The 25,629-nt window shown below is 52.6% G+C and overlaps 1 protein-coding gene across 1 annotated transcript in view; it reads left to right on the forward strand.

Annotated features, from left to right (window-relative positions):
* The first annotated feature begins 2,201 nt into the window (after positions 1 to 2,201).
* The window catches only part of LOC105188635 (homeobox protein araucan), a 47,647-nt gene continuing 24,219 nt past the window's right edge, over positions 2,202 to 25,629 (forward strand). Inside the window, exons 1-3 of the mRNA XM_025300404.1 lie at positions 2,202 to 2,260; positions 2,574 to 3,052; positions 16,573 to 16,977. Of these exons, the coding sequence (XP_025156189.1) occupies positions 3,005 to 3,052; positions 16,573 to 16,977 (453 nt within the window). The 5' untranslated portion in view covers positions 2,202 to 2,260; positions 2,574 to 3,004. The remainder of the gene's footprint in view (positions 2,261 to 2,573; positions 3,053 to 16,572; positions 16,978 to 25,629) is intronic.

Raw genomic sequence — 25,629 nt, forward strand, 5'->3', positions numbered from 1 at the left:
CCGTCATGTCGAGTGGACGGCACGCCTGCTTCTTTGTGTAATTCTTCTCTTTTGATTATTTAATGTCCGTCCAGAACACTTATATTGCGCGAGAATAGAACGGCCATGTTTCCTCAGTTGGGCGTAGAAACATCTTCAGACATTCGAGATAGGACAAGGATCATCCCGATCTCTTGGGACATCTTCAGCTTACCTTGTCCCTTCGATTGAGTTCGATTTTCTGAACAATCTAGAGACTTTTTAGACTAGCTCAGGAACATGGATCATCTCGCAAATAATTCAATTGATGTAACTGATTTTTTCTCAAAAGTAAGAAGCATGTATACTATAACTTAAAGATCACAAGGATCAGTTGTTTAGTTCACGCCCATAGCAGGCATAGGGAGACATCGTCCCAAGGGCGTGATGTAAGACGACAGTCAACTGGTCACATTTTGGGCGTTGACAGACTGTGAGAACAAAAAATATTACATTCTCCGTTGTCGAGAGAACGATAATCGTTCAAGGTTACATGTGTATTGTATGTTCCAAACGATGAAGAAAACGCCGACTCTGTGAAAAGGATCATCGTGACTTTAGACTGACTCTTTCAGCGTGAATAACAAAGATAGATTTGAAGGGCAGGATTTTTACGAAATGTCGCTATTATGTCCTTAACTGTTCCCCATAGGGAGTGATCGACTGATCACTACTACACACAACAATAAATCACCACAAGGGACCTACGGACATTCCGACGAGGGTACACAGGTATATGGAATGTTCACAGAAGAATGTTTATCTCGCAAAGACCTCGTCGATGTGTCGGTTAATCCTACTGACTTCTAATTCTAATAACAGTGGATTATAGTCGCAACTAATATTTCTGTCCCTCCAGCCGCGTTTATCCTGAGAAACGTCCTCGTCAGGACGTTTCTCAGGAGGGAAATAATCCTTAGTTTTAGCACAGACGAGCAAGTTTGAAGCCTTTTGAATAATCAGGACAGAAGCCTAATATTTGCAAGTGTTCTTCACACTTCCCATTTATCTTGGACGTTAAACGCAGATCGTGGACGATCAAATAGTTTTAATATTGCGGAGAAAAAAGTGAGAAACTAATTTGTGGGAATCATTATCAATTAGGTATCGCCGATAAATCCGAAATGAATAAGCCCTACGGCGCTATATCGGACGGTTCGTCGGTACGTTTTGGGGCCAGCCGTTGTTGGGCGAAATGGGGATGATAATTGGATCTTGTAGCCGCGCGGTGAAAACTCTTGCGTATGAGTGAACAACGCTTACGCTAATATTCAACGGACAAATATTTCGTGCGCGGTTAATGGTCTTGGCCCATCGCTGCGGCTTAATAACCCGTGAAATTATTCCAAATGGCACGGTACCCGGATAAATCCCGCGGCTGATCTTCCCGGCGTCCATCGCTCGTTAACTTTCCAATGGGAGAACGATAGGCCAGAACAAATGATTGACTTACGCACTTTGCTTACCGTCAAGGACTCACTCTACCGTACCGTGGAGTGCACTCCACCGATTGCGCCTCCAGCACCGGATGGGTACCACGGCCCGTGGAATCTGTCGGAACGCGGCTGGGAGGAAATTTTCATTTTGTCTTACATTTTCTACGTGTTGCCGAGGGCCCCAGTCGTGCTAATGTTTCGCGCAAAGGGTTCCGCTATCTCGCGAATACCGGACAATGGGCGCGATGTATCGGCTGAAAGTAGTCACTCCTCCACGGGGCGGCGCGCGAGCGAGCGAGAGGAGGGCCGCGGAGGGTTCGCGGATTTATTTAAGTCCCTCGCCGTCAGGTTGACAAGAGTGGAGTCGCGTAAACATACTCGTTTCTCCTTGTTCAGCCGCGGCCGTGCGCGTCCCGTGGCGAAGCGGGGTGCCGCGACGCGACTCGTCGGATCGTTCGCCGGTGGTTCCGTCGGCCGGGTGGGGGAGTCAAAAGGCGTCGCGACGTCAATGGGCACGTTCGAAAAATACCGCCGCCCGCGCGCCAGACGTTCACGACCATTCGCGGCAGGCCAAATAACCCGTCAACTCCACCCGCTGCCGAGCGATTGGCCTGTCCCACGCGAGACACCGCCCACGACTCGCCGGTGGGGGCACGCTATGCTTTCGGATTTCCTCGCCAGAGGGGGAGCCGTGACGGAGCGGAGCGGAGAAGCTCGCTGAGGTGGTGTGAGTGGTGCCGAGTCAGTCGCAGACTGGAGTGCCCTGTGAGAGCAGGGGACGGACCGAACGAACGAACGAACATACTGTATATCTAACCGCTCGTGACGCCTCGCACGCCGTCTATCTGTCCGTCTGTCCGCCTGCCTGCCTGCCTGCCTGCCTGCCTGCCTGCCCGCCTGCCTGCCTGCCTGCCTGCCTGTCTGCCTGCCTGCCTGCCTGACTGACTGCCTGACTGCCCGTCTACTTGCCTGCCTGCCGACTCGTCTGCCTGTTAATTTGTTTCCGAATGTCCTTCCTGCTTCGATGTCATCGTCGTCGTCGTCGTTCTGGTGTTGCTGCGTTCCGGTGCTACTACGTTCTGTACCATCTGCTTTCATGACGCGCCGCGTCGCGAGTAGCGAGCCGCTCCATGTCGCAGCGAGGAGAAACGCCGACCTAGCTATCGCGCGTCGTCGCTGACCGCAACGTGCATCTCTACTCGAACCAAGCAGGAACTCGAGACTAAAAGTGTGTGTCCAAGTATGGCGCGATGACGCCCTGTTGTTGATGAGCGCGCGGTTAGACCGAAATGTGCGTCATGAGGCCGAACACGGCCGAACAGGACTCCGAAGAGGCACCCTGATGGCAACTGATCGCCGGAGATTGTTCGTCGCGCTCCCATCGCCCCGTCTCGTCTTTCCGTATGTCGCGACGTCGCCACGCGTAAAGACACAGTGAGCGGGAGAGAGTGAAGTGCGTGCTACGTGCGCTTGTGTTTCGATTCCTTCATATTCCGCGTTGTTGTATTAGCTGAAATTGAAAGATAGAAAACTGGACGTGGACTTTAGACATGTCGGCGTACGCGCAATTCGGATATTCGTATCCGTCGGCGTCCCAGGTAAGTCGATAAGTACCCAGCTCATAATAAGTGCCGAGCCAACAAGTACCAGCCCGTCAAGTAGACGTACGAAACACTCGTTATTGTTCTACTCGACTTTCCCGAGTCTTTGCGATTGAAATCGTCGTTTGCGTAATTTTTTAAAAAGCAGTATCTCCCTCCCTCCCTCACCCTCTCTCTCTCTCACTCTCTCACTCTCTCTCTCTCTCTCTCTCTCTCTCTAGTTGCACGTTTCAAGATTATTTTCTCGGATACTCCAATCCAATGCTAATCGCTGCAATGAGAGTCAAACATTCCCACTTGTCGATCAATCTTGTCGTGGAAATTCGTCGCTCTCGTTCGCTCTCGAAAGTCAAGTTTTAACAGCTTCTCGCGCAGCGCGCGTTAGGTCGCCCAGGCGTTTCGCTCGCGAGATTTCCCGAGATGGTGAGAAGCCGCGATTCTCCCGCGACTTGGTTACCCTTTCCTTCGTCGTACGTAACGCGTGGTCGCGTAATCGCCTGCATGCGCGTGCATTTTACGTAACGTTTAATTGACCTACCGAACGCGCTCGTATCGTTCGTACATACCGGCGTGGCTGGAGCTCTCGAAACGAGACTCGATCGTGACTTCGCAGAAGCGGAATTCCACGACTGGTCGTTGCCAATAATAGCGCACAATCAACATTCGCGCGAGAGTTCGCCTGAAGAAAGCGAGATCGCCTAGAGGCGCACCTGCCTGCCCGCTCGCTCGCCCGCCCGCCCGCCTGACTGTCTGCCTCCTGCCACCTTCGTAATGGCTAGGGGGCAAAGTGTCGAGAGCGTACCTGAGGCCTAGCGACGGCCGTCGCTCGACTGCGTGACGCGTCGGTAAGAAGGGCCGCGCGCTCTCGCTAATTGCTATTTAACGTTGAACTTCGCGCACGTGTGATTGTATCTCGCGCGCGTTTTATCCGTCTATATGACGGGATACACGTTGCGCTGAATCGCTGCGACGCTGAGAACTGAAAACGCTCGAACGCACAGTCGCGACACGACACTCGTTCATTTTGCTGAACATGCGACAAGAATATAGACTGGAATTAGCCGTGGCACAACGCGATGCGTCTTAATTTGTCAGCTCTCCCGGTGTGACTTGCGAGGAACGAGAATGAATCACGATTATCTAGGTTAACGCCGTCGACCTTCTGTCGGACGATTATTTGCGATATATCCGGGAAATCAAGGATCGAGTACGGAGCACCTCCGCGCGAACAATATTTTCGGAGGAAATATGCAAAACACCTTAAATAGATGTCCATTGCGAAATATAGGACGCGTTGCTCGGTTATTCGCTCGGCGATTAATCGATCATCGATTCGGTGGGGCGGAGTTCGTGCGGAAGTGGTGCTTCTCCTGCTCGACGATTGATTATTCGAGCGTAAAGTCCTCCTTTTTTCAACACAGTCGTTCGACGTACCCACGAATGGCGCGACGGAACCTGGCCTGTTTTCAACGATGATGATGATCGACACGCGTTCGCAGGTTCCTCCCTGAGCCGAGTAGCAATCAGACAGCTTATATGTTACCTACTCAATAGACATGCTACTTAACGTGTGTGCTTCCTTTTTGCGCGATATTATGTACGTCACATTGCGGAAAAAACATAATTAGTAGTCGAGCAAGAGTCAAGATGGAAATAATCGAAAAAAAGATCTCAGATTGATCCTCGAGCTAATGCGTATAAATGATTAACAGTTTTGCGGAATTTGCATTTTCACGTGATTAGATCAGGTGCAATCATCGATTATGTGTGTGTACGTATAGACACGTAGTTATGGTGATTCGTAGACGGGATCGTGACGACTGCGAGATAGAAGTAAACAGGGTTGGCCTAGCTTCAACCGGCCGAATGGAAACGAGTTTGTTTTCGGCATTAAATAATTTCGCTCATCACGTTATCGCGTCGCGAATCGGATCTGCATACCTCTTCGCGAAAAGCGGCGTTTTAATGCGAGCGCTACGAGGAGCTTGAAAAAACACTGAATTTATAAACGCAACGTTATCCTCGTGTATTTCCGTGCTATCAGCGCTATCAGCGTAAGAAAAGCAGCAATATTCATAAACCCTCGCGCATTCGCCATGGCGGACGTGAGATCACAATGTGCCTGTGTGTGTGTGTGTATGTGTGTGATACATATTCACCCGACGTAAAATCTTCGTTGGACGACTGGCAAGCTTCGCGACGACTATTATCTAGAAATAAATCAGGAAAACGAGATATGCCTCGAAAAACCTATACGAAAAGGTACAACGTCAACACGGCGAGAGATATCGCGCAACGCTCTCGCATAAATTCATGTTTGTAACAATCGCTTGGGGACGCGATATTGAAATGCATCGTTGAATATGCGGGATAACATTAACACTAACAAAATGCCCGGTGATATAACATTATGAAGATATATGCTAGTTGTCGAGTTAAATTAGATAACAGGTAATTAAGATTCCAACGACTCGCGCAGACAATGAATATTCAGCTGTGCGATATTTGTAACATATTTTGCGCTTCAGCCGCGAACACGTATCAAAAGTCAATCGGGAAGCCCAGCCGATCGGAGCCCGAACATCCGGAATTAGCGCACAGTAAGAAATTACTACCACAGACGAGTACTCACTCTGAAAATTCTCCACGAAGTTGGCCGAGTCTACTGTATGTGTGTGTGTGTGTGTGTGTGTGTGTGTGTGTGTGTGTGTGTGTGTGTGTGCAAGCGCATGTAACGCTCGGCAGACTCGACAGACATTTTCCTCCTCGTAACGAGATCGTGACGCCTAGAAATCGCCGAAAGAATTGCGTGCTAAGATCAACCGCAAGTTTGTCGGCGGGAGAAGCCGCGCGATTTCCGGCGACATCCGCCGATGAATTACAATTCCACGCGCCATAATAGGGATGATGTATACGCGCGAGCATCTCGTTGCATCCCGCGGTCGCGCTCGCGTAGAGGGACGAGAGTGAAGGAGATGGAAATAAATAATGCCCGATAAAAGAGATGCGCGCGCACACGTACACGCATTCACGTAAACGTCGCGAGGGTCGCGCAGGTGCAGCCAGCGCCGAAGTCTAGATGGCAATAATACGGGTAGGTAGGTCTCCGCTGCCCGCATCGACTGCCCGCGGAGGACTCGTTGCTGGCTGCGAGACCGGCAACGTGGATTCGGCCGTGCGACATTGTCAAACGTAATAAAGCTCCTATCAGATTGCGATTATCGAAGATGGAGAATCGCGAGTCAGAGATCGCGAGACTCGATCGATCGGGGGGCGAAATTCGAAGTTCGAACGTCTAATTCTGATCTGTAATCCTCAAGCTCTCCGATACAAAGTCGGCTGATATGGGCTCAAGAGGCTCCGCAGAGTATTCCGCAGGGCGGGACGGGACGCGAGACGACGCGAGAGTTCGGGGAAAAGTATGAGGGCTTCGGCGGCGAAACGAGCGGAGAATTTGCATAATCGCGAGCGATGAGCGCGCGGTACCCCTTCGCTTCATAAACAGCCGCATTGCCGATTGATTCATTGAGACGTGAAGTAATCCGAAGAGAAACTCTCCTTACGCCAGGCGGGTAGTACGTTTCCATGTAACTCGCGCCGCGTCAGCATGCATCGCGCTCGATGCGCCGTGAGATTATCCGAAAGTGTTATCACGAGTTCCCTCCGTCTTACGATCTGGGTAATGCGGGGTTATCGAGTGTTAAGGGCCCCTCGAGCGCCAAGCCAAGCACACCCATCGCGCTTCGATTTCGCGAGATATCTCAATGGCGATCGCGTCTCGCGTGTTTCAGCGTTTGGGAGTCTTTTCTTATTCCGGAAAATACGCGTTACCTCCTCAGGAGGAAGGAGCGCGTTCTTGTCGCGCTCCTTTGGCACGTGGTGGCTCGTCTCACCAGGATGAGACATCAGGGTTGTCTCCGGCGCTTTTACAGAGAAATAATCATGAGGATATATTGATCATGATGATACTTGACTGCGCCAATCAGTTGCATTTATCACACGGCAAAAATCTGCGAGAGATCTGTGCGAGTTAACTCGCGCCTGGAACGGGGAATTTCGCGTACCCCGTCCGCGGGGATTGTCCGTAGTCGACGTGTTAAAACGCGGGTTGCAGAAACTCTCGACGCGACGACGAGCCGCGTTTCATTTGATGCGTGTGATCAGCGTTTGAAGTGAGCGAAGTAAGGGGGGAGCCGCGGATGCGCGGCGAGAGATTGTGTGCGCCGTTGGAGCGCTTCAACGTAGTTGATCAACGCCGCGTTACCGCGTATGCGAGCGCGGTAATTACGTATAATTATCTAAATGGCGTTACGAAATTTGTTATGGTTCGCGGGCACGAACTGCGAGATAATCACCGTCTTATAGCGATCATTTCCAAAGCATACGTGATAATTAATATTTATGCTTTACTCACGACACTACCGGCCGTGATAGGCAGGTCGGATCGAGTCGCGCGAGCGGATTATAAATATTCGAAGTTTGACCTTTTCCTATATGAGGTGATTCATCTGTTTGTCGCTCTCGATCTTCAAGTTCCGCCATTAATTTCCTTCGAATGTTTCACTCGTGTTGAAAAAGATACCGGAGATACCACATACGCGAACAATGAGCCCACATACCACCATCGCGAGGGTATGTCCCTTACCTGTCTGGCTCTATCACTGGCTCTCAGGGAAAAAAAGTTTGGACAAAAATCGTTTAGTTTCCGAGTAATTTGTCCCGTGGTCACAAGGAGGCAGGTCCTCTCACTGAACGCCCGAAGTAGCTATCCTGCAAAATGAGAGCGAGAGCACTACATCTCGGAACCGTTGGAACCCTTTTTTTGTTGGGCGCACTTCGGGACACAGCCGGATGGTCGTCCCCATGGGAACCTATCTGAAAATTTCCCAGGAACCGAAGTTTTTCTCACTTTCTCCGGACACTCGCTGCGTTTCAGATTGCACTCGAAAGGAGCGTCGAAACGATTTTGAGACCCAGTGTACATTCCGTCGCACGACCATCGCCGCCGGCACGAGTCCATCGCGACCCGATCGCCGCTCGAGTAGCTGAAGGAAGGATTGGCCGAAGGGCTTGAACTCTCTCGAGCGATGCGAAACTGCCGATCGTCCCGTCATTCAGCCCGGCGCGCCGAGCTCCGTTCGCCGACAATAAGTTACACCGCGCGCCGTGATGGCGATAATGGCAATCGAGCGCTGGGCGTGCATGTATGTATGTGTGTGTGTGTGTGTGTGTGTGTGTGTGTGTGTGTATGCGCGATACCGTGCACCCGCGGCATATAATTACGAGCGTCGTCACGGAAGCGCCTCCGCGTATCCCGCGATATCGATTTCCAGGATCGCGCTCCGGCCGCGTGCTGCATGCACGCGCGCATTCCCTCTGTCGCGCTTTCATTCACGCCGCCCTCTTTTCGCGCCGTTTGCGGCCATTGTAATCGCGAGTGAATTCACTCCGACTCGAATGGCCAAAGCAGTGACGAGAGATCGACGTTTCAACTGTGCGCACGCGCGCGCGCGAGCAATCAAAGAGCGCCTCGCTAATTCCTAATTCCAATGTTCCTCGTGCTTTCGCGCGCAGCTAATTAGACGATAGATGATCAGCCGGAGTATCGGAGAGAACCGAGAGTTGCGGTGGGCAAGCCGCGTGAGGCAAGAGGCGAGTAAGTACGACACTCGAGAAATTGAATCAGTCGGGAAAGGCACGCCGATTCGCGGCTATTTTGACGGTGAAAAGAGGGAGAGAGAGAGAGAGAGAAAAGAAAGAAACGGTTTCTTCGCTTTTCGCGTTGCTACACGTGGAAACGTTGCTTCCCGCGGCCATTGTTCGTCGGTTGATTATGATTAACTATATTTATTATTATGTATATATATATATATATATATATACACGTGAACACACACACACACACACACATATATGTACACGTATATGTATCACGTCGATTTACGTGCGCGCGTACGGTACTTTTTTATATATTCTCAATAGCGCAGCGCTTTAATGATATACAAATTGCCGCGCTTGTGTAATTACAGAGTAAAACTACAACTTAGTTGGCCGGCTCCGCATCGGTTACAATAATGCCCGGCGAGATATTAGCCTTTCATTTTATGCTCTTCTCACGATCGCATGTCTGAAAAGAGAATTTCGTGGCTCCGCTCACTTCGTTAACTCGCGTTATTATGCCGTCGTTATTCGGTTATACTTTGTTATTACGCGCTGTTTATCTCGTATCACGGGGGATTTGGCAGCAGCATGAAAACGCCGTCGCTCGTTGATTGACGGAATCGGCAATTACGCCACAAATTCTCGCACGTACTTGCCGAACGGTCTCGGTTGTGGTCTCGCCTTTACACGCACGTCGCGCGGAAACCGGTTGCCGGTTTAAAGGTGCACGTGTCTCATCCGCATAGGAGAACACAGCCTCTCGTTCCTCGCGCCGCGCGCGAATTCGTCACTCTCCTTTTTTCGCGAATTTCGCCGCGCGCGCGCGGTGCAGGACGTGCAGGACGCGCCGATCAGACGACGCGCGGCCGCTTCGGGCAGAAAAAGGAGGAGAGATGGACGCTCGTGAAAAAAAAAAAAAAAAAACGCGATGTTTCCAGCTACACAGTTTTTACGCGCGCATAATGACGCTATTATATCTGGAATAAACGATACGCGCAATAATAAAGCGAAGCGGCATTACTCCCCGCGCGACGCGCACGAGAGAGAAACCTCCATGAGCGTATGAGTGACGTGGCACTGCTTCTCCTCCTTCAGCGGCGGATTTTATTCCGGCGAGCTGGAACCGCTCGTAAGAATTTCCCTTGGTGTCGATAAACGCTTCAACGAGCCGCGTAAAAATACCGCGCGCAGTCGGCCGCGCACTCGACGTTCGCGCCTTCTTAACGTCGAGTTACCGTCGCTTTAACAGAGTCTTTAACGCCCCAAATAGATCTCTCTCTCTCTCTCTCTCTCTCTCTCTCTCTCTTTCTTTCTCTCTCTCTCTCTTTCTCTCTCTCTCCCCTTCTTTCTCTCCCTCTCGCGATACTCCCCGACGGCAGTCATCCGCTACGGCGCGGTGACGTTTTTAAAGCCGCACGGAGGAGGAGGAGGAGGAAGAGGAGGAGGAGGAGGAGGAGGAGCTCCTTCGTTGTCTGTCGCGTCTGCGTCCCTCGGACGGACGTAATTACCGTTTGCTCCTCTCTGTACGCCGCAGTGTCGAGAGCTCGTCTAACCGACATTTCGTCCGAATTTGTAAATTCTCGGCTCGCCCATCGCGTTTATCAACGTGTCGACTGCTGACGTTAATTTCCGTTCATTATTGCGAGATTTCATCAAAAGTTTGAATGAGCGAAGATAGAAGATGTGCGCCGACCGAGTTATCGCAGTTTGTGCTGCGTGTGTATGTTCGTCTCATCGATTATCTCTTGGTTATATATTTACTTTCTAAATTTTTCCTCGTACACGTGGAAGAACAACTGAAAACGCTGCCATTCGGGATCACAAGGGTGAATATCTAGCCGAAGCGCAGAGTGGGTTCTTAGTTTGCTCGAAAGTACGTGTTTCTTCGATCGATTAAAGTAAACTTGCTCCAGCGACCTCTGGCGATGAAATCGACCCGTCGGATTCCTTCTTTAATTCCGAATCAACGTATTCACTTAATAATTCATCATGGAAAAATCCATTATGTATGAGCGACAAGAGAGTCGCTCTATTTTTACGAAGAGAATTTTACATTCAAGGAAGAAAGTTAAAGAGTAATTTGATGTATGCAATTGATTGTGCCTCTTACATGTATGTACAATGAAACGTGGTAGTTATAATACAGTTCTTGTCACCAGCGACCTCCATATAGTTGTAGCGAACGCGTTGAATATTGAACGCCGGACGATTACGGCTAGAAGACCGAAGTTCCTCAAGCCAGCGCTTTTCGTCCGCGGATTTTACCATCTTTCCGCGGAATTAGGATTCACTATTCAAAGAGTTGTCGTGATTCGCTCGCCGTTATTTATCGTTCAGTTTTCGTTCCCGGTGAGGGACAAGGAAAGAATAATTAATTACGCCGGGCGTCGAGCACTTCGGTGCTCGCTCTTCCGCGCGCGATGTTGTTTTTCGTCATTCTCGTCGAGCCGCTCGACGAGAATGACGTTTCGTTAAATTTTAATGGAAGATTCTCTCCTTCCGCGCGCGTTTACAAAAGCCGGCGCTCTGCCGGCTAATTTATCACGAAAGGTAAGTAAGTCTCGTAATGCCGTTGTTGTGCAAGAGAAGGTCGCGTCAGAGAAGGTGAGAAAAGGAGTAGACGAGATTCCTGTTCATCCTTTTTTTCTCTCTCTCTCTCTCTCTCTCTTCCCCTCTTTTCCTCCCATGCGACATCTGTGATTTCGGTAAAGAGAAAAAGATACACGGCACGACACGAGGGAAAGAGGGAATCAAAAAGAGAGAAACTGCGCGGTTTGGGGCAGGAGCGGTCTCCGAGGAAAGCAAGGCGAGCGGAAAAGGGGCCGAACGACCGACCGACCGACCGACCGACCGACCACACAACCTCAACCTCCCTGTGATCGCCATCTTTTTAGTATAAATCGTGCGCACGTAATTGGCGACTGCCAGTCCGCCGCATTTCCGTCCGCACCGGACTGCTCAGCGACGTTCTCGCTTTTCGAAACCGCGAATGGAAACGACGAGTTTCGGTAGCTGCCCGCTCCCGAGATGCCATTCCGCAGGAGGCAAATAAATTTGTCCGCAGGAGGGGACGAATCGATGTGTTTACCGAGCTGGATACGTCGCGGCTCGCGGATGGCTCCGGCGAGGACGAGTATAAGCAACTGAGCGGAGCGAGAGGGGAAGTCTGTCTCTCGATTATTCCTTCGTACATAATATCGATGACGCGTGATTAACCCTAACTACTATTTTGTTCCCTTCGGACACTTGTAATCCTGTTTATAAAGCTCGGTCTCGACGAAAGGGAGCGAGACGGCGAGGCAGAGCGAGAGAGCCACACATACGGGAGATCTCTTCTTAAGGGACTCTGACTTCTCCGGGTTCTTCTTTCGTCCCCTCCCCCTCCCCCTCCCCCTCCCCGTCGCCCGTTCGTCCCGTTCGCGCACGTGAGCGTTGATGCGTGTCCACACAGCAGCCGTACGCACACGACGAGTGTGGACGAACGGTAGTGGCGAGAGGTATTACACGTATCGCTCGGAGAAAAGCGGCATAGTTGAATTTACGACGGACAGAACGAGCGCGAGAGAGAAACGCTTTAAAAAAACGCAAAAAGATCACGCGCGCATCACGAAAGTCGGAGGAGAGTATGATGAATTCTCACGCGTCTTTGGCCGTCGCGCGCGTGTAAGTCATCAGGTACACACACACCACGCTTCTCGCCGCGCGATTCTGTCGCGAAAGTGCGCGAGAGCGACACCGTAAAGCTCAGCGGAGATTATTGTTTGTCGGTCGTGTCGGTTTGTCGCTACAAAGATCGCTACTTAAGTCGTACACGGTGAAAGTCGCCGGACCGAGAACGCCTGGCCGCTCGGCGGAGTGACGAATCTTGTCGATTCCGCCGGGCGGATCACTGGCCGCCGGCCGTGTATCTCGCGATTAATCGCCGCGATAGACGAGACGCGACGCGTCTCACTCTTACAGATCGACGCTCGTTTCGGCTGTTTTCTCTCTTCCGCGGTAATGGAACCGCGCGGTCGATCGCGCGGCGATAACACGCAGCGATAGAGACGCGCATACCGCAGCGCATACCGCGCGCGTCCATTTAGCCACGGACGATTGAAGCGCGATATGGATTTAGAGAGAGAGAGAGAGAGAGAGAAACGTCGACCCCTGGAAAAAAAATATATATTTGTATCTCGCGCTGGAATGAAAAATAAAATTCGCGTTCTGTGGGCGCTGTCAATAATCGCTGCTTCTCTTTCTCTCTCTCTCTCTCTCTCTCTCTCTCTCTCTCTCTCTCGTTATCTGTCGCTACCTCCAAACGTAACGCGTTTACAAGCAATTTCATGCACCTAGCGGAGCCGATCTAGCGAGACCCTGAGGAAAATTGAACGCGTCAACGATTATTCGCTATTACCGGTCGTTTAAGAGCTCGAAGCGGCGATTTAACTTTCCACCGAGTGGATATTAATGTTAGATCGCGGCCAAGCGCGACGGCGCCGATGCGTTTCATATGAAGAAATCGTACCAATAATGCCCGCTATTTTCCAGACGATGACGTCGCATAATCGGATTTCCGTCCTATCCGTGCGTTTCTTCTCTTCTTTTTTCTTCTCTCTCTCTCTCTCTCTCCTTCGAGACACCTCTCAGGACATATTCGATATCGAGGATACCGAGTCGTGCAAATCACGAGTGTCAGAACAACCGAGGAATTTCCTAATTCCGAGCGCAAAGCGTCGGATCAAATGTTTGTCAAAAGGGCAAAGTGCCCCGACAAAGTTAGTTAATGTTCGTACATGCGTCACCAAACACTCGGAGAAGCAGAAAGAAGAGCCAGAAACATACTCCGCGGTTCAAGCTCCCACGTAAAATTCGAATCGTTATCCGTGTCAGGATTCGCACGGGATCCTTTCTACGGCCCCTCGAGGGGTTGCTTCGCCAACGAGCGCGTCGCGGAACGATCGGTGACATGGTGGAGAGCATGAGGCGAGAGACGGAGGCGAGAGGATAGAGAGGGCCATATCACGGCGACTTTTCCTGCGACTACGACGACGACGACGACGACGACGAGATCCGAAGGGTTTTCGCGCCGGCGGCTGCCGCGGGGGTGAAAGTGGGGTCTTAAAAGGTTCCGGTGGGAAACCCAGCAGGGCGTGAATGGCTCCAGACACGCTGGAGGTGCCCGGAACGTTTCGTTAGAGGCGTGAGAGGTAGAAAGAGAGAGAGAGAGAGAGAGAGAGAGAGAGAGAGAGAGAGAGGGGGGGAGGAGAGAGAGCGAAGGAAGGAAGGAGAGAGGGAGGGAGGGAGGGAGGAGCAGAAAAAGAGTGGCTACGAAACAGGGAACGGAAGGGGGTGGGGGCAGTAAGGGGGACGGTACGCACATATACGCGGGCACGCACGCACGTACGAACGCATACATGCGTCGTTATGCGTGAACGGGGACACACGTGCGCGCGCACGTAAGCGCGTCTCTCCTTCAAGTTCGCCAGCAGCGACACTGGCACCACTACACGCGGCTCGACCACGAGGAGCCGGGGTCTTTGTTCACGAAAGTTGGGTTTACCTCGTTCCTACGGAGCGGCGAATCCCGCCCGGCGATGCGCGGCGCGACGCGTCGTCCTGCTGCTCCCCCTTCTATTTTTGCAACCGCGCGCGAATCGAGGCCCCGACAGATATTTCTTGTGAAAATACACGAGCGCGTATATTGACGACGCGTATACGCGGGGGAAATCGATGAGCGGCGGTGGTTGCGGTAAACGGCGCGAGCCGGAAGTGCGGTAGCTCAGCTGACGTGATCTCCCGTCGAAGCGATATGTATGAGACTCGCGGACGAACTGAGACGAGAGAGAGAGAGAGAGAGAGAGAGAGTTCGATCAGCGAGGTGTCTCGCGGGGTGCCGACAGAATCTTCCGCAGATAACTAACATATTTTAAGTTTCTGAGAAAAACGGACGACTCTCTAAACATTTCATACGGGACAGACATTTGAAGTCAGAACTACAATTGAGAACGATTCAAGATTAATTGGAAGTGGATTAATCTAAAGTTAAATCGCGCGCGGACTAAGCGGGATGATCAGAAGCCTTCTTCGACGCTATCACGCAGCGTAGACTCGGCTTGATATTCTGAAAAAGTTCGGTCCAAAGGAAGAAACCGTTCGGTCTTCTGTAAGTCAGCGCGCTTTCAGTTAGGCGGTATCGAGGTAAATCATTTTCTACGGCGCTTGACGACCGGAAGACGGTTTTGTCGCGCGAGACGTGAACGGCGAACTCTCGCGAACAGCGGGAGCTCGCGGCAGAGACATCGCCGCGTTGTAAAGCCGCGCGAGTTGCCGTATTTTTGTAGTGCGCGCGCGTTGCCCGACGTTGAAATTGATAAGCGGCGGTGCGCCAGAGCGCCGGGGCCTTTAATAATTCACGAGAGCGGAGAAGAAGAAGAAGGAGAGGAGCAAGAGGATGAAGCAGAGGAATAAAAAAGAAGGCGGACGCGCGCGCACAAAGAATCGCGGGGGAGAATCGTTCGCGGAAATAAAGTTCTCGTCGATCCTATTCGTCACGCGCGCGCCACCGCTGTGGGCGTTTTCGTGGGTGATTTCGACACGGTCTACGAATAGAAAGGCGTGCGTATGCGCGAGCGAGCGTCGTCGTTTTCTGCTTTCGCGGCCTCTCTGTCTTTCTCTCTCATCTGAAGATGTAACGGAATGCGGGAGAGCTCGGAGAAGCGGCTCTTCTTTTTCTCTTTTTCCTTTTTCTTTTATCAACGCGGATATACAAGCGGCCGCGAGAAGCGCGCGTCCCGCCGCTCTCTCGAGAGCGCCTCCTCCTCGTCCTCTCGAAATAACTCCGCGCCCTTGCCATATTAATTACCGGGATTCATTCCGTCCTCATTTACAATGGGCTAATTTAGCGCGAGGCGACCCCTCGCGCGCGCATGCGAGCACGCGAGAGAGAGGGAGCGACGCCTTTCTGTTTACACGGGCTTTACGCGGCTATTAATCGCGAGGGGGGGGGGGGGGGCGCCAAATAAACGCACCGCGTTATTCGCCGAGATTGCAGCCGATAAAGCCGAATACCTCCAGCGGAGATCGCGCGAGATGCGTGTCCCGCGTGTTTGTCCGCGAAGATAAAAGAGAAACGAGCATCTCCGTTTTCGGAGCGTCGCGCGCGATCGTGAGAATCGCGATGCCGCGGCCAGCCGGCGGGAGGTGGATCCTCCCGCGGAGGATCCTCGTCGCGGCGAACATACGCGCGCGTGCGCGCGCGATCCACTTTGTCGCGCGCGAGTAATCTACTTGGTGAATATTATATTTTTAGCTCGACGAGGCGATGCGATGCGATGCGATGCGGCTAAAAACAAAAGTGCGGGCGCGGACGGCTGTATACGCAGAAACAGATAGTTAACATTTCCCGTTGCATGTACCATCCACTCCGCGGTACATATGTATGTTCTTATCGTGCGATGATACGCCGTATGCATACGCGTCAGTGCATCGGTCATTCGTATGTATCTATGTTGAAGAAGCATAAAACAATGTAGAATGAGAAAAGGCGCGCTAAGGAGGAGGGTGCTAACGACGCGCGCAAGTGCCAGTCGCGTCCGTGGTGCTACACGCCGGCGGAACGACGTCGCTGCGAAGCAATCAGTAGTGTCCGATTTACGGAGGAAGTTGGCGAAAGCTCTCTTCTTCCCGGTTGCCTCGACTGGGGCTGGGGAAGCTGGGGCGGCCGAAAGCCGCGAAAGCGGCGCGATCTTTCCCCGAGTCTCTCTCTCTCTCTCTCTCTCTCTCTCTCTCTCGCACGCGCGCGCAGATGGACTTTTTCGTAGAATCCACACACGCCATATTCCTAAATCGACTTTGTTGCGGCTTTCTGATTTCAGCTCCTAGTGAGCGGCGGACAGCCGACCACGGCGACGTCGCCGGCGATGTCATCAGGGGGTGCTCTGAGCCCGGGCGCCCTTTCACCCTCCTCGACGGCGACCACGACGACGGGGGTGGGACCTGCGGGCACCGGTGGCGCCACGACCCCCGTGGGCGGCACCACCGGGCCCGGTTGCTGCGAGAACGGAAGGCCCATGATGACGGACCCTGTGACGGGGCAAACGGTGTGCAGCTGTCAGTATGATAGCGCGGCGAGATTAGCGCTGGGTGCGTATCCAAGCGTGGCCAGGCTAGGGCCGGCCGCGGCCTCCTACTCGTCCTATCCCACGCCGACGCCGTCAACCACCGACCAAGGGCCTTACCCCAGCATCGGTATGGACAGCTCTGCGTTCTACTCGCCACTGGTAAGATCTACTTTCATATGTGGGTTCGCGTGTTGCGAACGATGGGTTTTAATCGTCAGCGAGTAGCGGCGAAAAGCCTCCCGTCAGTTTGATTAATCTCTGTTGCGCCGTCGGGGGAGGCGGGAAGGGGGGGATCCGTCACACCCAATTCTGACTTTCGTGTTTACTTCGTGTTTGAGCCCTTTCGTGTTTTTCTTCAAACGAGTGGCACGCTTGATAGCTAAAAATTAACAACTACACGCGCCGCGCGCACTTGCAAGCGCGCTCGTTCGCAGAATACGAAACTAATGGGCCTTCTCTTCTCTTCTCCTTTATTTCATTCCTGCTGTATTCTCAGAGCCATCAAAGAGCTCGCGCGATTCGTTGCGTCAGACCGCGTCATGAGCGACTCGCGAGCGACGACCAACGCAACGTGTAAAAGCGGCCGTTGCCGGATGCAGATTGATCGGTTCGTCGTGCTAGGCGTGCCGGGCGATTATTGCGCCTCCAGTATTAACTTAAGACGGATTAGCACGTGGTGTTGCCGCGAATTAGCTCGGAATCTCGGCGACGGAACCCTCTCGGACGTCGGGGATCGCGCGGATCCCCTCGATCACCCGCCCCCCCAATTCGCTCCTCCGCTCGGGAATTTGCGTCTCTCTCTCTCTCTCTCTCTCTCGCTCTCTCTCTCTCTCTTTTCCTCTCTCGTGTCGCTCGTAGGCTGGTACCGGCTGCGCCAAATTATTCACGCGTCTCTCCTTCTCGAGAAGCGGCCGATAAGCTCGTTTAAGTTTCGGTTCGTGGAAGGCGTGCTACGCTCGTTACGTCTCTCTCTCTCTCTCTCTCTCTCTCTCTCTCTTCCTCTGTTTTCTCTCGAAGGGTTGCCTCGTGACGAATTCGCGCGCATATGTCACCGAAGAATCCTCCTACGAGCGAGCGACCATGAGCGCTCGTCAGTCCGACGCTTGTCGCGGAGAGACCCAAGAATCCTTGGACGACGAGTTCACGTTCAGGCAGCTTCGCACGCGGAGTTCGACTCGTGACTTTATATCGTGTAGCTACGCCGTTTCTTTCCGCTACTGGATTGCCTCCGACTTGAAGCTGACACCTCTCGCTGACTACCACGCGCGAACGCGAAGCACCAGTTCTGAATATGTATGGAGGAGCGGTGAGGACGACGGTGATTACATCTCCGTTCATTGTGCAGGAATTTTTCGACGGTGCCTAATATGTCGAGCAAAAGAGAAGGACGGACAGAGACGCATATAATTAAGCGCGTGTGCGCACGCGCGCGTTGATGGGAACATTCGCGATGGCTTCGTGGGACGAACGGACGCACACGGACGCATGGACGGGCGGACGGACGGACGAACGGAAGTAGCGGCCAATTAAGTTTGAATTTATCGGGCGATTATACTAATTGGCTGCTTTCGGGTTGTTTTTGGTCGACCGTTGATCTATCCTGCGCACGGCCAACGGCCGAGACAAGAGACGAGAACAGTGAGTGTCGCGATGGAGAGGAAAGTCGGAGTCCGCAAAAAGGGGATCGTCGCACACGAGGCGTGGTCGACGACGAGAGGACACACTCGCGAATCGGGAATATCGCGCGCTCGTGTTGTTTCTCTTCGATCGCGCGAGGATCCGCGTCCCGTCTCCTCCTCGCGAGCGATTTGCTGCACGCGCGGATTATCCCTCGAGTGAAAGTCAACGAACGCTGACGACGGCCGAGCGCGCGCGCTCCGCACGGAGTCGCCGCCTCGTTTGTCATACGTAACTAGTCGGCGCAATTTCGCGGCCGCGACTTTTTCAACCGTGGAGCGAGCGAGCGTGCCCGGCGATGATCGTTCACCGCGACGAATTAATTAGCGCGGGCGAATAATTAGGATTTTGCCGACGGGCGGCTGCCCGCCGTTACGGAATTCCGGAAAGAAGCGGCAGCCTTTGGCGGCGCTTTTGCGTGGAATTTCGCATGAATTACAGTGGATTGATTTCCGAACGATACAGTTCCTCGCAGTCACGCTTCGGCACACACCGTACTCCGCCGTAATCGATCCGCAATTCTCTAGGATAAGACAAGACGCATTGTCCCGTATCAGAGATAACGCGCGCGTGCGCGCGTTCCGTTATCTCTACAGCACATTTTCATTTTCGCGAGTCGCGCTGTTTGCACGCATCGGAAGTGTCCGCGGCTTTTTGATGTCACCGCGTAATCAGCGCGCTCTGGCTCTCGATAAAGGTCGATTAACGAGCTGCTCTTATCACGGCGACGTGCGCGCGCCCGTAAATCGCGATTCGTCTCGTGATTTTACCTTCTCTCTCTCTCTCTCTCTCTCTCTCTCTCTCTCTCTCTCTCTCTCCGCGCCAAGCGTCTGAGAACTCGCGCGTGCGCGCGACTGACTCCGAGGAATATCTGTTCAATTCGTGGCAAGTGAAAAGCGTTGTTTCGCCGTTCAATTTTTAAATAGAAAGCGCGATTGGTGGAATAATGACGAGAGTAACGCGCGTTATCGCCGCGACACCGGCACGTCAATACGAAGGACGTCCGATATATGTTACGTTCGCATTCTACAAATTAGCCCGGACCGCTGCGGATGAGACAGAGAGGGAGAGAGAGAGGGAGGGAGGGAGAGAGAGAGAGAGAGAGAGAGAGAGAGAGAGAGAGAGAGAGAGAGAGCGAGAGAGACAGAGAAGGAGAGAAAGAAATAAAGAGATATATCGCGGCGATTTACGATCCGGGAGACTTTGAGCCGCTGGATGTCGGGAATGCAGATTTAATACTCAATAAAATTTCCCGTCATTTCACAGTCAGTTTCACATGCTAATAATATCACGCGGTTAATGCAGTTAATTAAAGCACGTCTCGCGGAGATTGCATATACGCGCGTGTTTGCTATCTCGCCATCTCTCTCTCTCTCTCTCTCTCTCTCTCTCTTTCTCTCTCTCTCTCTCTCTCTCTCTGTCTCTGTCTCTGTCTCTTTCTCTCACCTCTCACAAATAGCTCGCGTGGATCTATCATTAACGGGGAACGACGGGGCGAGTGTTTGTCGCGAACAAGGCAGAACCGGCGTGAGAGGCTGTCGATATTAATACCGTCGGCTCTCGCGGTCGGCGGTGCTTAATACCCGGCGAGTCGGCAGGCGAGCCGGCAATGACAGTCAGATCGGAGAAAACACACGTCGCGCGCTGTGAGATCGGAACGGCAGATGTATAATTAATTACGATGTGTATCTTGCGAATCAGTGCGTATACATATCAATCTTTTTGCCGTCAATCGGCTGCGAGCGCGCGAGAACGGTTTTGACACGCGTGTATGCAAAAACACGTTCCTTCCCGCGAGAGAAGTTTCAAGGTGAGAACAAGTTTCGCGCGAATCGCATAATATACAAAGTAAGTCTCTCGGTGCAAGGTGCAAATAAACGGCTGGTCGTGCATGCACGACGAGGAGCGGGATCGTCCTCTTCGCGAGAGCGGCTCGCCGAGAGACACGAGGCGGCCCTGCTGGCGCAGGAGAGACGCTGAAGAGAGACGAGGAGGAGCGCGGGAGCGCGCGGGAAGCGGAGAATGTTCATCGCTCTCTCTGGCGTAGAACGCGAACGAGTTTATAGAATCAATACAGGACGACTACTGGATGCCGTCGTGAAACAGGAACCGGGGAGTCGCTGCAGCGGGAGTGCGCGAACGCGAGGAGGGATGGAAGTAACGTAACTGCGCGCGAGTTGGGGGGTGGTGGACGGAAACCTCTTCTCATCAGCCGGCGGATTTGTTTTATTTCACGACGACGACGACGACGACGACGACGAGGACGAGGATGGTACCGCGATATAACGGATTCCGAGATTTGCGCGAGAGGCCGCGACATTTTCCTCAGGAATGCCGTCGCGCTCGCGAGCAGCCCTCTCGGGGCTTTTTGCGCTCTATCGGCTCACTCGTCCATTGTCACAATGTGTGCCGCCATGCTTCGAGCCGGGATTTATCGCGACAAGAGTTTGCGAGATGTCAGCTTGATGGAAGGGCATACCACACACGCACGTGGCGGTTTAAGAGGCAGAGAGAGAGAGAGAGAGAGAGAGAGGGGGGAGAGAGAAATTCGACGAGTGTATTTTCGTGAACGAGATCTGTTGGTCTCTACACGCGAAACACCGCAGATGACGGAAATCGATCGGCGATTACGCCCCCGACGATAGCACATCTTGTCGCAGAGTTCGCATTCTGGCGAGATTTCAAGCGATTTGGCTCGGCGACGAGGATGCTCGACATTTCGCGACATTAGCGCGACGCCGAGTGATACCGCGCGCGTGTCTCGCGCAAGACGACGAACAGCCATCTATCAATATCGGTGTCAATATAGGAATATTTCCCTCTTACTCTCGCTCCATCCTCCGTTCTCTGCTTCGTCTCCCTCTACCTGTGAGCTCAGCGGAGAGAAATATTAATGCATGTCTATCGCATATATACAAGAGTCGCGGCGCTCGGATAGACGATACCGATAGACGAGCGCGTTGGCTTATTTTATGAATCATTGATAAGCATAACACGCATGCTTTTCTTAATTGCAGATTGTTACGCTCATAATTGGCAATTAAGCGCGCGCACGGCCGCACGACGCATGCGATATCGTTGCGAATCCGCGGGAACGACGCGTCGGGAATTCCGCTCGAGCTCGTGCGTCAGCTCCATCGCGCCGGCGATTCGTCTCTTTCCCCCATTTTCCCGGCTCGTGTGTACTCGCGATCTTGACCGATACACGAATTTTCGTCCCTCGCCGATGTCATTTCAACGCGTCAGCCGGGCTCAAGGTATTCGAGGTGAAACGTGAATTTCCACGGACCGAATCCGCGTGGCTAATCACCGTGCTCGCGGGGATGTCGCTGTTTTTATTACGCACCGGACCAGCACCGGACGGCTCCGGAGAGCCGTCCCAGCCGGCGAGTTCCGATGTAATTGAGACTGATGAGCGTGGATGCGCACGATAAGGGCCGCGCGCGCGGCTGCACGACGGACGCCGTGTCCGACGGCCCTCGTCGGTCGCGCGCGCGCGCGCGATTCACCCCCTCGCGGTCGCGGTGGTATCGCTTCGGGTCCCTGTTGGCGACCGAGAGAGCGAGAGGGCCAGGAATGCCATTTGTCGCGCGGGACGTTTGCGTCGCGCGCGTCATAGTTTCGCACCTTTATCGGCATAAATTGCAGGCCTCCCGGCCGCGGCCGACGCGGTCAATCCTTCGTGGAATTTCAACGCCGTGGCGCAATTTGGCGCACGCGACGATCAGCGGGTCCCGGCCATACGACAATGTAGCCCGGAATGCCACGAACGTTCATTCGCCTCGGGAACTTTCAGCATTTTGACGAGGGCGCATCGGCCTTTCGACGCTTCCCCTGCCGCTTTTGCTCGTGTCGCTCTAGGACCACCTCCCTCGCGAGCTAAACGACGAAGGTCACGTGTGTTGCGTCTTCTTGCCAGAAGACGCCAGAGCCGCTATTCGCGAGCATATCGGGTGCGCCGTTCCAAGAGACGATTTCAGCGACATGAAATTAGAGAAACATCGGAATATTTGGGAAATATCCGCCTGACCTTCGCTCAGAGTTCGTTGGACTTGATTATTCGTGAGGACTGATACCTGAAGATACTCGTCGGGGTTCTCCGAGAAAACAAGGAAAAAGCTCGCTCTTTGCTTCTTCAATCTTCAATGCAGCAAAACTCGTGTCTCGCAATTATAGCGCGCAGTACGCCGGGGATTAACGAGATTGTGCAAATCTCACGGTTCGTGATTTTTCTTTCGTAATACGCGAGATACGGAGGAAGAAACAAAGAGACAATAACAACGTTCTATCGCGTCACGTAACGCCATCGAAATATCTTGTATCATCGCGGCGCATTGCGTAATAAAAATTCCGTAAAACAATATATAGCCACGAGCGACGCGCGCGACGTAACAATTCGAATCGCGTTATTTCGCTCGCGATTAGACAAGAAAAGTAATGACGATGTGTAATACGTGTGCGCGCACGTGCGATCGCGCTTCTTGCGGCGCGACAGGCTGTCGGTCATCTTGTTAACATGCGTTTGCGTTATACATCGTGACGCAATATAATTCAAGCGAGACGCCGACTCGTCGCGCCGGCGACGGTTAGGAAAATGTGGTATGCGCGCTGATATTGATTAATTAGTAACGAAATGAAAACGGACAGTCGCCGGGATTGACGCTCTTTTCCGAATGTCGCTCGCAATTCTAAATATAATTGCGCGCCGCCGAGAGAGAGAGAGAGAGAGAGAGAGAGAGCGCGCTGCTGTCGCTGAACGAGAGGCGATGGAGACATTGAGAATTTATACCTGTCGCGTGTAACTCTAACAAAAATAAATGCTGTACAAGCATAAATGTTAACGAAGTTCACTACATAATTGAAAGACCGGGCGAAATGTCTCTCTCTCTCTCTCTCTCTCTCTCTCTCTCTCTCTCTCTCTCTCTCTCGTGTTATAGTAATCCAATTATCATATAGTCCTGCTCTTTTTTATTTCTCTGCGCTTTTTCAATTAATCTCTGTCCTCCTCGTCCCCGTTACTTTCTCCCTTTCTCCCGGTCTCTTTCACGCCGGATCGTTAAAGCGGGAAGCACGTGCTTCCCGACGACGATTCGAATCGACGGGCCGCGAGGAGCATTATAATATAATAAGAATCGGATTAGCATTTTGAATAGGGCGGCTGACGGGGCGAGAGCTTGTCGAAAATGCGAGCCAATAACAGTCGGACTTTTACGACTCTTTCGACTCCTTACACAGAAGTGGTCCCCTTCTCTTAAACTACTAGAGACCATGAAATAGCGAATTTCTATTAACCTCACGCGTGCGAATCTGTCTCAATTACCTAGCACGGACGTACACATCTTTCTACGTCGGACGAGAAACCAAGTGAAACGCTTGACCACTAATCCTCCGTCTTTTTTTCTTTTCCTTTTTCTTGTTTCACGGTTTCGCATCAATACATAATGCACGGAGAGAGAGAGAGAGAGAGAGAGAGAGAGAGAGAGAGAGAGAGAGAGAGAGAGAGAGAGAGAGATCAGTAAGACCCTTACCCGTGTTCGCTCGTAAAAAATCCGAGAAAATTTTAAGCACTGCTCTTTTATTAGCAGGAATATAATGAGGCCTTTAACGCTTGCTGATAGGACAGTCCTGATAGGACCGCTTGAGGGTGTAACGTACGTCTTAAATAAACGCTGCGTTAAAATCGCGTTTGCTGTTGCATCGTAAAGAACGCGTACATGCGTGAAATCGCGACATGACAGCTAGGATCGTAGAACGAGCGTATCCTCGGGCTTTTGGTGCGGCCTGTATTGGGATAATTATAGTCGTTAGAGGTGCTATTGCATTAGCTTGATGGACCGCGCCGAGGCCTGGAGTGTCAAGTTAGTGCCACCTCGCTGTCGCGCTCCCTAATGCGCGCCGCATGCGCAAGATTTCGGACGGGCGCGCGCCCGCGATTATTGCTACCTTAATGCAGGCGAGCTCGTATAATCGGTTATACTGACCGGTGTGTATGCGACCCTGCGTGTATGCGAGAGTCGTAACAATAGTCCGAGGCGTCGACGTCGGACCACCCGCAGTTCGCCATTAAAGCCGCTTCTGAAAAGAAGAGAAATAAAGACGAAGATACGTGCGCGCCGGTGCGCGTCCCCCAGAGGGAGAGACCCACGGCAGAGTGAGACTAAAGGCCGCGACGAAGCGAAGGAGAAAGAGATAGAGAGAGAGAGAGAGAGGGAGGGAGAGGGAGAGGGGGGGGAGAGGAAAGGGAGGGAGGGAGGCCAAGGACACTCGTAAGGGCCATCGAAAATTGAAACGAAGGGTAGCCGAGCGGGGAATTAAGAATCAGGCTACAAGGACGCTGTAGCCGATGACGACGCCGATGACGAAGACGACGACGTAGACCACGACGACGATGACGACGACGACGACTAGTAGTTGTAACACGAAACTCCAGAGAAGTGGCGCCAGAGGCCACTTCTAAGCCGTTGCACTAATAATATCCCCCATTGTGCTACCATTAGCCACACAACTTGCCGCCGCTGCCGCGTTTCTTTCCTCCTCTCACCTGCCCTCCTCCTCCTCCTTCTCCCACCAGTTTCTCCGCTCTTCCACCTTTTCTCTCTTTCTCTCTCCGGTGTCGTCCCTCCCGCACTTCCGCTACTTCTCTCTTACGGTGCGCCTTTATGACGCGTCTCTTGACGACGCCGCGTCACGACGTATTAATATATCGACCAACTGATATCTGTCCGTGACAATGTTTTAGAGATGCCTCTGGTTCACTCGCGACTTCTTTCCCCCCCCCCCTCTCTCTCTCTCTCTCTCTGTCTTTCTCTCTCTCTCTGTCTCTCTCTCTCTCTCTCTCTCTCTCTCTCTCTCTCTCTCTCTCTCTCTCTCTCTCTCTCTGTCTCTCTCTCTCTCTCTTTCTCTTGCCCAGTCCGCCGCGGGATAACCCGAGACGAGAGCAAAGGACGCTTGAAAGGCTTCTTTCAGGGGCATTTATCGCGCGCGTATAATCTTCTTAGGGTTACAAACCGCTCGCTGTTTAGGTCAAACAAATATTTATACGATACGACGAGATTCATTGTCGTTCCGGTCGTTCCGTCGGCGGGACCTTGACGGATTGTCGTCAATATCGCCCGACCGAGTCGCCGGGGGTGA

Source organism: Harpegnathos saltator, unplaced genomic scaffold (genome assembly GCF_003227715.2).
Source record: "Harpegnathos saltator strain DR-91 unplaced genomic scaffold, Hsal_v8.6 scaffold360, whole genome shotgun sequence".
Classification (NCBI taxonomy): Eukaryota; Metazoa; Arthropoda; class Insecta; order Hymenoptera; family Formicidae; genus Harpegnathos; species Harpegnathos saltator.